The following is an 11,252-nucleotide window of genomic DNA, read 5'->3' on the forward strand; positions in this document are numbered from 1 at the left end:
TGCCCCGTTACTTTAGCCCATAAACACCCCTAAACCTTCAGGGAAGTGGATTTGTGGCAGACTTGTCTTCTGTTTCCCTAAGATCGGTGCGTCTTGAATAAGCAGCGTCTTGTACAAAACCTGTTGCTTCTGTGTGGTAGGCATGGCGGGCCTGGTACAGTGCCAGTACGCCCTGTTTCTTCCCACCTCCCTACTTACTCTCTCCTCAGAATCAAGGTCTCTGCCTACTGGCCTTGCTTCCTGACTCCAGCCCAGTGGAATAAGGACAGAGAAGCAGATTCAGGAGCTGTTCGGATGGGAAACATTTTATTGGAACTATGGAGCCAGGAAAGAGTTACAGGAGGATGGAGATCAGATCCCACCCTGCACCCTCTTCCAGGGGGGTCGGCAGTCCTGGGTCTTGGAGGGAATGGTCACTGGGCATCAGGATTTGCGCTCCTCATTCCTTTCAGCTGCAAGTAGAGGAGTTATGGTGAGACTGGGGACCCCCACTTGCTGGAGTCCCATCCGGAAGCCAGCATAGAATGGGGCATTGAGGGGAAAAGTTCCCAGCCCAGGCTACAGTTCCGTCCTCCTCTGCACATAATAAATAGCTGCGCTCCCCCCTAGCCTTGGTAAGGCTCCTTTTCACCCTCCCGTCCCACCCCTGGTCCCCGACATCCTCTGCTCCTTTCCTCCCACTAACTTCCTTAGCCTCCTAATGGAAGCCACTCTTACCTTAGGAAAGGCATCCCAGTTGAGGAAAGGAAATGTCCTTTTGAAGGCCTAAAAGAAGAGATGAGAGTGTCGTACGACAGGTCAGGTGAGCAGGGATCAGTAAGCACTCGCTGCTTGGGCTCCCTGAAACCACGACGGCAGTGCTGTTGCTTTGTAATTACAGTAACGGCCGACGTCGGCCGACGTCCCCTGAGGCCGGATGCTGTCTGTTCAGTACTAGCTGCTCTGCAGGCGCGATCTTTGGGCCTCACAGCAACCTCTGAGGCAAGTGCTGTCGTCCTCCCCACATCCCAGGGGAAGCTGCGGCTCAGAGACCTGAGAGCATTGGAGTGAGGTCACACCAAAGGCAGCCAGGAGCTGAAGCTCTAAGTCATTTCTGTCTCAACCTCCTGAGTTTGGGTGAGCCTCAGTCTCTTCATAGAGGAAAAGGGGATTCAAATAAAATCTTAATAAAGGTCCTCTTCTGGAATTGTCTCTGTGGCTCTATCCCCCCACGTTTAGGACATTTTAGGAAAATACAGCATAGCCATGACACCCTCCTGGATAACTTTCTCTGGTTGAAAATCCCTTGGGCCGCACCCAGGCAGGTGGTTGGTTATTCACACTTGGAACTCAGGGCAGGATGTCTGCTGGCCTCACAGAGGGCAGGGATCCAGGGAGCACGGGCTCCCGAGCACTCACCTCAGCGATGGCATGCCAGTTCAGGAACTCATCAGCCTTAAAAGCCTGGAGAGAGAAGAGCGGGTCATTCCAGGGGAAGACGGAGCTTAGTCCCACCCCATGAAAACACGAAGGGACCCTGGCAGCTGCACAAGCGGTTTAATTCCTCTATAATGTGGGTGCCCGCGGGGGCCGCACTAGGGAATCATACTTACAGCTCGCAACTTGTCGATGTTCAGGAACTGAGGGTTGTCAGCCTAGGGAAAAAGGCGGGTTGGTAAGAAAGTCGCTAAGAAACACAGAGCTAGGGGACACACTCATGGCTCGAATACAGGGGAAAACAGATTGTTTACCTCCGATCCCGGTACATAGTTACTGATGGGAGTTTCTTCCTGGAAGAGGAGAGGGAGAACAAGAGTCAAACGATCACGGCACTGCAGGCGCTGCTCCCGCGTCCCTCTCTGTAAGACCTGCCTTCGTCTGCCGGCCGGAGCCCAGGCGGCCACATGCCGCTCTCCACCAGTGGGCCCTGGGGTGCCAGCCCACTCTGTTCCAGTGCTGCACATGGTTGGCAGGTGTGCAGGGTGTGGAGGAGCACTGAAGCAAGGCAGGTGTAGCTCAGGCAGCTCAAAACCCAGGTCTAGGGTGGAGGCAACTGGGCTTCTTCCAAGAACAAGTTGGTATCGTTCTGCAACTGACTTAATTCTAGGAGTAACTGATCCAGGGTGTTCTGGAAACACCCATACTTAGCCCATGAAGCTGGGTGGGGGAGATTAGCCTGCAATTGGGAGCCATATTACTGAAGTGAGCTACTCATCTTCGATTGATTGAGGCTGGTTCGCTTTGTGATTTCATGGCCACCAACACTGGTGTCTCCATTTCCCTCCTCTACTGGGTCCCGGGACCTCAGCACATCCCACCTTACCAACTTCCTTATTCCTTCCTCCCATAGCAGAGGCCACAAACACAGAGCCCCCGGGCTAGATCCAAATACTTAGCTCTCACAGTGGTTTGGCATATTTGTTTGGCTTTTTAGTTTGAATTAAACCATATTTAATAAGTAAGAATTCATAAATAAGCCCCAATTTCTAGTTTCCCCTGAAATGTCTAAAATTCTGGCCATACTGGGCACATTTTCACACCAAGCAGCAGTCAGAGGGAGTCAAGATTGCCCCCATTAGACCGGACAGGTTTGCTCCCTTATACCTGAGACCCCAGTAGCCGCCCTGCTCACTGCCCCCTTGCTCCCATGCTCACCACGGAGTATGAGACCCCCATCTCAGACTCTGAAACCCAGAAATGATATCCTCCCACCTTAGGATAAGATAGGGCAGGGCCCAGGGCTCCTCACTGACTGGGGACTCGACCATACCAAGTCTAGATCATGAGGTAGTGGGGACCCTCCAAGCTCCTGGACGCTGTTCATAGGGTTAAAGGAGGCCAAGATTTGGCTGAACCCAGACAATTCACCCGAGACCCATCTCCTCCCAAAATTCAGTAAGCTAGCCTCCACCCTACACTTTCCCAACCCTTCCAGAAATCTAAGTGTCTCTGTCCCTGAATGCCTTCCAGGATGCTCCCCCACCTCCCACCTCTCCTCCTCAGAGCCCCAAGTATCATTCAGCTCCTGACAACAGCCCAAAGAGCCGTGTGTTCTGTCATGGATAGAAGGTAAAGAAACTGAGAAGTGGGTGGATAACAAATATAAGAGCAGCAACAGAAAACCGTTTTTAAAAACCCAATGCAGGTGATGTGCTCACCTCAGGACTCCCCAGGTTGGCCCCCTGGGTGGAGTGGAGTGCCAGAAGAGAGAAAAGGACCACAGCAGGGAGAACTGGGATCTTCATGGTGCCAGGTGTGGGGTGCTCTGAGGCGGAGCCTCACCACTTGCCCTTTATATTCCCAAGAAGGTGGATATGAGCAGAAGTGGGGTCCCCACCCCACTGACTCACCCCTGGATCACGTCGCCCACCCCTGGGGCTCTGGGAGGGGGAGGCATGGACTGTTCCCCATTTGCCTTTGATTTCTCAATTCACATTCTGCCCCGGGCACTTGCAATGGGTCTCTTCATGCAAGTGGGATGGGATGGAGACAGGTTGGACCTGTCCTCCCAAGAGATTGGCAGCAGCAGCCAAGCCACCTCTCCTTTTGTCTTGGTCTCTTTCCCTTCTATCACTTATTCCAGGTTCCTTTCCCCCACCTGACCAGATGTTTATGAATTCCTCACACAGGCTGGTATTGAAGATGTTCCATACTCTGGCCTCAATCTGCCTTTCTACTTTTTGGCCCTTCCTTCCTTCCTTCCTTCCTTCCTTCCTTCCTTCCTTCGTACACATCCCGTATTCTGGCTAAGAAGCACTCCTTCCTAAATGTGCTCCTCACCCCCTCCAGCCAGCTGGTCATGCCCTTCCTGATTCTTAAAGTGCCTTCTCTCATTTCCAGTTCGAAAAACCCAGCAACCACCTAGGATGTAGCTGCCCTGATTTCTCCCACCATCCCCTGGCGCGCACGCTTTCTCTCTCTCTCTCTCTCTCTCTCTCTCTCTCTCTCTCTCTCTCTCTCTCTCTCTCACACACACACACACACACACACACACACACACACACACCTTTCCCCTCTCAAAACTTCCATATGGATTCATTTTTATCTCTCTCTGTGTACCTAAAATAAACTATGTTTTTCTCTCGTTTTCCCCTCAGAATATAAGTTCCTTGAGATCAGAAACTATATCTTTGTGGGGGGAGGGTTACTAGGGATGGAACCCAGGGGCCTTGTACCTCCAAGCATCCCTATTTTTTTGGTCTTTTTATTTTTGAAACAGGATCTCACTGAGTTGCAAAGGGCTTTGCTAAGTAGACAAGGCTGTCCTCAGGTCTCTGCCTCCCGAATGCTGGGATCACAAGCGCGCATCACTATGCCCAACAGGAACTATATCTTAAGCACCCTTCTATCCCCCTAGCACCATACCTTACACAAAACATGGGTAGACTCAAAATTTGTTAAAAGTTTATATTCGAGCATCCTTCTGCCACGCTCTGCACTTTCCTCTTTGAAGCCTGGACCCCTCCCATTACCCAAGAGCCACATCTTTTTACTCTGGGGTACTCAGAAAAATGACTATCTTGACCTAAGAAGACAAAGAATAGAGAAACAGGAAAGAAGGAAAAGCAAACGTTAGAGATACCCAATTAGAGGTGGAGTCTAGTTACCCTGAACTTTGAGTGCCTACTCCGTTTCATTGACCTTATCCCATCTCACACCCCACCCGTAGCTTGGGATCTGGATCACCCCCAGATGACAAAACAGCCTCATGAAGCAACCTTCTCCACAATGAGGTTCAAGTGGCCCAACCTGTTCCTGGTGTCACTGGGAGGCGCTGGGACAGGGGCTGGTGCTGCCAGGGCAAAGCCAGCCCTTATCTGAGGGTGGGTGCCTTCTCACAACCTGATGCAACGCACATCGATAGCAAGCTTGGGTGGGAGGGCTAGGTGTCATTGAGCAATCTGTCTGAACCCCAGAGGCTGAGCGCTTCAGTCCCCATGCTGTCCCCGCGTCCCAGGGCCAGATGTCTTGCCACTCTTTAGCCTCAGGAAGTCTCGATTGTATAGTGGCATCTGCCCCTTCTCAGAGCCACCTGAGGGGACAGTGTGCGAGAAGCACTCATTAAGCACAGGTGGCCATGTGGCCGCGGATGGCATGCAAAGCTGGTGCTACTGGAGGGGACAAGTCAGACAATAACTGAGCACCGCCCAAAAGATTTTTCTGGAGGACACAAGTTTTCCTGTGTAATGGATTCTTACTAGTTAGCTAACAGTGACTGAAAATGCCACCGCCATTCTGCCAGCAGAGGGTCCCCTCCTGGAATGGAGGAATGAAGAATCAGACAAAGAGAACAGGTATTATGCAAATCAACTACATTTAGACATGCTAATGGAGGAACTCAATTTCAGTTCAGATATGGAAATTCCAAAACACAGATGATCAAACATCTTTTGGGCTCTAGAATGTGGTCTTATGCAACATGTTGAACTCCCACTGGTTTTTTTTTTCCATCTAATGGTGCTAATAATAATGTTAGCCAATTAACTGAGGGCTTACTATGTGGCAGGCCTGGTGCTGAATGCTCTAAATGCATGTTCTCATTGAAGTATCACAGAAATCCTGTGTAGTAAGCACTATAATCATCCACATTCCACAGGTAGGGGAACCACAGTATATAAAAGTTAAATAATTCCAGTACTTGGGAGGCTGAGACAGGAGAGACACACGTTCCAGGTCTCAGCAACTTAGCAAGACCCTGTTTCCAGATAAGAAATTAAAAGGGGTGAAAGCATAGCTTGGAGGTAGAATGGCCCTGGGTTTAATCTCCAGAACCACAAAAAAAAAAAAAGAAGAAAGAGAAGGAGGAACAGGAGGAGGAAGAGGAGGAGGAGGAGGAAGAGGAGGAGGAGGAAGAAGAGGAGATATACATTAAATAATTTACCCAAGGTCACACAGCCAACATAAGACAAGGTCGGCATTAGGACTCTGGGGTTCTACAGCCTGGGCCTGTATTGCTCTTTTCCATACTGTGGAATAGTCTCCTACAAGGGGCCATGGCTAGCCCGTGTCCTGCTGTGTGAGTTAGACCTCTGCCCTGGAAGTGGAGGGCACACTGCATTGAACCCCCATTAGGCCCACTTGCCAGATGTCCCTTGTGGTGTGCAGCCCACATAGCCACAGTGGCAACTCCAAACGTGTACATTTGTTAACATGAATTAAACTATACACTTTTTGTGTACTTTTATTGGTGCATTGTAATTATACATCTATATATCACGGTGAGATTCAAAGTGGAACATTTATACATGAACAAATCCCTTGGCATGCTTCACTTCATACTGAACTATATACACTCTTAGCAAATGAAAAGAAAGATGTAGCAAAAATGTTCGTAATGAAAAAAATTTTTCAATTACATAACATAAATGAAAAGAAAGAGGTAACAGCACTCAGGCGTGTGGGCCCACAGCGAACCCGTGGTCGCCTCCATTCCCAGATGTCTCTTGTATCATGAGCGTCTCACTGCATCAAGTGTGTGTGTGTGTTTGTTTGTTTGTTTGTTTGTTTGTTGCGGTACTGGGGATAGAACCCAAGGGCATTCTACCTTTGAGCTACATCCCCAGCCCTAATTTTTAGTTTTTATTTTGAAGCAGAGTCTCACTGAGTTACAAAGGGCCTCACTAAGTAGCTGAGGCTGTTCCGGGAACTGCAATCCTCCTGTCTCAGTCCCCCAGATGCTGGGATTACAAGCGTGCGCCACCACGCCTGGCTCAAGTATGTGTTTAAAGGTAGTCTTCAGTTCTGGTTCTAGTGTTGAAAGTTCTAGCCTTTAAAGATAGATACCTTTTGCAGTATGCCTCTAAACAGGAGTCAACTTACTCCAGTGCTCAACCAAAGAAGATCTGTTCCTATGCTAGAGAAAAAAGCTGATTGTATTGGACTTACGATTGGTTTCTACTTGGCACCTTCCCAGAGAGGCTCAGGGGCACTGTTATCGTAACATGTTTACTGTAAGTGCTGGCTTCAGAATCCAGCATCTGTCCGTGTTCCTCTTCATCTCCATCTACACGGCCTCAGTGAATTTGTTTCCCAAGCGTCCACTGTCGGATGGTGGAGCAGGTGGGGGAAGTGTGGCTGAGGGGTCGAGATTTCCCAATGAGGGAAGGTCACAGAGGTCCAGAAGGTGGTTGGCAAGGGAACCGCCCAGGATTCAGCTTTGCTTTGCATGCATCACACAGAGCAAGAGAAACAAACTGGCTCTGTAACGCCCCATCCCGGGTCTGGTTGACTTCCCCATTTCCTCTCTGAGAACACCGGTACACTCCTGTTTGGGCACCAGCCTGCCCCCACTCCACCCCAAATCTGCCAGAACTTGAGTGTGGGAAGGAGGTGAGGCACAGCCCTGATTGCTACATCATGGCCGCACATAGAGGCTGGGAGCCAGCCTCCGGGGTACCGGGAGAGAGTTTGTGTGGATGAACACTGGGTCCTCTGGACATTGGTGAACGTGTGGTGAAAAGCCTAGATTCCCCAAAGAGAAAGGGAGCTGAGGCCTGGGGAGTCAGGAGCCGGCATGGGGTCTCAGGAAGTAGAACTCAGTACATCCCTCCTGTCCCTTCTTCCCTCTTCCCTCTGCCAGCATTGCTATCACACCGAGAAACCAACCACATTGCCTAGCAGGTCTTGTTTCTTCCTTCAACGCCTACCCTAATGTGCCTTTGTTTAAACCTCTCCCAAAAAGGTTTCTTGGATTGATCCCACTTAATTCCATTCTCACCTCCTGGTGACTAATGCATAAATATTTATCCAGTGGCTGCTTTAGCTCTTGGTGTGGGGAAGCCAAGATGGACCAACTGCCTGCCCTATGAAGTTTATGTTCCAGTGAAGGAGACAGACCACAATCTAACAAGAAAGAAATAAACAAATACAGTAACGTCAGAGAACGGCAGGTGCCGTGACGAAAACAGGGTGGTCCTTGGCGAAGATGGCCGGGCAGGGAATTTTAAATAGAAATGGGAAAAATTTGAAAAGAAATAAGCAAAAGAGAAGGAAAGTAAATAAAAATGAAAATTTAAGAGGACAAAAAGGAATTTAGTCCTGAAAGCAGTTGAAGCACTGGCCTTCTGCAGATCTTGGGATCCGGAGGCTGGAAACACCAATCAGTATCCCCTGAGGACCTTTCCCAGCAAAGGCCGGATGGCTTTTCTTTTCTTTCTTTCTTTTTTTTTTTTTTTTTTTTTTTTTTTTGTGGTACTGGGGATGAAACCCAGGGGCTTTCTCCTCCATGGTATACCCTCACACCTATTTTTTTAATATTCTATTTGGAAACAGGGTCTCACTAAGTTGCTAAGATCCTCACTAAGCTGCTGAGGCTGGCTTCGAACCTGTGATCCTCCTGTCTCAATTTCCCAAGTACTGGAATTACAAGCGTGCACCACCATGCCCAGCTCATTCGGATGGCTGTTGGAGAGGGAGGCTAGAATCTGATGACACAGAGCCAGGATGAGGAGCTGGGGTTTTGTTCTAGGAATGAAGAGCTTGTGCAAGGATCTGAGCAGGGAGTCCTCCTGGGTGGGAGAAAGGACTATAAAGAAAATGAAAGGACTTGAGGAAGCACTGTAGACACTACAGCAAGAGAAAGGGGCAACTGCCCTTCACCGGAGGGTCCCTCACACCAGACGACCTTAGCCTGCTTCACATGTTACTTGGCCCCGTGACAGGAACACCCCAACAGTCCGGGACCATATTAGGCACCTCTGCTCCCCCTCAGTTTCTCTGGCACTGGCTTGAAGAGACCTGAGTTCTCAACCGTTTCCCATCCCTCCCGCTGTGCATGACCAGTGAGGATTCAGTGTCTTCTCTGGTAAGACCTGTATCCTCCCCCCTGTGGTTGAAAGGAGGTACTGCAATGCCCTCCCTACAAAGCCACAGTTTGTAGTGAGGAGTCTGTCCAGGGGTTAGGCCGGTGGGATGGAGCCTGCCTTGAGGCTAGGCCGGTGCTGGGGCCACCAAGGCTGGGATTGGAGCCTGCCAAAGGGTTAGGCCGGTGTAGGGGCCAGCGAGGCCAGAATCGGGGCCTCCCATGAGGCAAGGCCGCTGCTTGGGCCAGCGAGGTCTGATCAGTCCACTGGGTAGCCAGGCCACTACTGGGGCCATCAAGAGTGGGATCGGTATTTGCAACGCAGCATGCACAGAGAAATATCGCAGAAAATAAAAACCAGATGCTTCCCCTAATCAGCAATAACTAGGAGGAAAGGGGCAACAGGAAGAGGTCAAACTATAGAAAGGGCCCTATAATGAAGCAATTAAAGTGACCAATCAGAGGGTATGGAATAGGGGAGGATGGAGCCTCTTTAAAACGCAGGAGGTACATAAACAAATGTATCAAAGTTAATCACCAAACAAGGATGGGATCGAGGGAGGGGGAGGGAATGGGATGGGGGCTGGATGAGGGCTAATTGGATGATGTGTGCTTGTATATCCTCTCAAGTCTTGTATGCCAATGTGATATATGATTACATGCATCAATAAAAATAAATAAATAATAAATTAATTAAAAATAAATAAATTAAAAATAAATAAATAAATAAATAGAAGACATCTCCAAAAAAAAAAAAAGTGAGAATAAAAGTTTAGCAAGGAAGTAGTCTGGCTTTTCTCCCAGACAGGGGGTTCGATCAGGTTGCCCCCCGTAAGTCAGTTTGAGGGCAGGTTCCTTTACCTTATCCATCAACTGTTTGAGACCATAAGTTTAGGGAGGTTGGGGCAACAACCAAGGATAATGAAGGGGTGAGCGTGCACTCTGGGAGGAGTACCTTAGGCTGGCAGGGTGCGTCCAACTGTCTGCGAATGTCAGGGGAGCACACTGGTGTGTACTTCTTAATCTGGGCAGGCTGTACCAGTTCAATGAGACACAGACTCTACAGCTCTGTCCCAGGGGTTCCTCAGCTTATGATGAGCCTGGGCTGAGCTTGCACCCAGAGCCTCCAACTCTTTCACTGGTACATTAGCGGAGTACATGCTTTCTGAATCCCTCCCTCTGCACCCTGGAAACTCAATGGCCGAACTGTATGTGATAGATAGGGTAATGGCTGTGACCCTCCATCTTCAAACTTCCCAAACACTTCAACCCAAATGATGATGACGGGTTGTTCAAAACATCTATATCCTCAGTATAGGTTGGAGCCTAGCATGGTGGTACACAACTCTAATCCCTATACTTGGGAGGCTGAGACAAGGATTGTGGGCTTGAGGCCAGCCTCAACAACTTACTGGTAAGACTGTTTCAGAACAAAAATATAAAGGGCTTAGAGTATAGCTCATAGGTAGAATGCCCCTCGGTTCAATCTCCAGTATCAAAACAAAACATACTTTTTCTAGATGGGGGAACTGAGACATGATGAGATTAGCTAGCTGCCTCCTGCCAGGTCAGGGCTAAAACCAGGTCTGCTTATCTCTCAGCATACCATGTTTGATACCACTCTCAGAAGAAAGCCAGGCCATTACCAAATAATCCAATTATCTGCAGTACCAAATTACCAAATAATCCAATTATCTGCAGTACCAAATAATAAAACTGGAGAACATTTTGGGAAAACAAGATTCATGTTTTATTTCCATAGAGAAACTCAAAAGTAGGAAGCTATTCCTGCGAACTGCTCACAGTGACTTCCGGTCACAAAATGGAGTGGGTAAAACAGGCGGCTGGTTTATCCAGTGAGGCTGGGGGTCATGGAGCCACCACGGTGGACTGGGAAGAAACAAGGAACAGGCAAACCAGGACCTCAGCCTAGAAGATAGGACATCAGCACCCAGGCAGGGCCGGCGGGGCTGGCGGGGCTGGGGGAACACAGCGAGCTCCTTGAAGACCGACGTTTATGACGTCTCGATAGAAGGAATTCCGGAAGGAATTTTCTAGGAAAAGAAAAAAGGAAGATCAAATAATAACATGTGGCCACTCTGAATCTGCTGAGACCAGATAAGTCTTCATCCGGCTTCTGGGCTTCAGCAGCTCCTGTCTTTCTACCTTCGTTCCCCTCAGATTAATCTAGAACTGCTTCCAGCTGGAGCCTGGCTTCATCCTGCCTCTGTCTCCATGGTTCCCTGGATGGTTCCTACCTGCCCCGTTCCTCACCCAGCACCCCGTCCTTCTCAGAGCTGTGCCTCGGACCCGAGGCCCCAACCCGTTCAGCCCTTCGGTCAGTATCATGGGTGCTTCCTAGTGTTTTCTTAGGAGTTTTCTTAGAAGTCTCTCTCCACACTCCATAATGGGGTTTGCTTCCCCTTAACCCCTTTCCAACACGCACCCAGAGGAAACCTGACTTTGGAGGACC

General features: G+C 49.4%; 1 protein-coding gene across 1 annotated transcript; it reads right to left on the reverse strand.

The window, feature by feature from the left end:
• Positions 1–317: 317 nt before the first annotated feature.
• KRTDAP (keratinocyte differentiation associated protein) lies at positions 318–3,224 on the reverse strand (the record flags this gene model as incomplete). The annotated part of the gene is made up of 6 exons (XM_080703080.1): positions 318–452; positions 718–765; positions 1,399–1,443; positions 1,593–1,634; positions 1,731–1,769; positions 3,138–3,224. 6 exons carry the CDS (start codon positions 3,222–3,224, stop codon positions 414–416), a joined length of 300 nt encoding a protein of 99 aa, XP_080559206.1. The 3' UTR covers positions 318–413.
• Between the last annotated feature and the right edge of the window lie 8,028 nt (positions 3,225–11,252).

The sequence above is a fragment of the Muscardinus avellanarius genome, assembly GCF_963383645.1.
Source record: "Muscardinus avellanarius genome assembly, chromosome: 10".
NCBI classification, from domain to species: Eukaryota; Metazoa; Chordata; class Mammalia; order Rodentia; family Gliridae; genus Muscardinus; species Muscardinus avellanarius.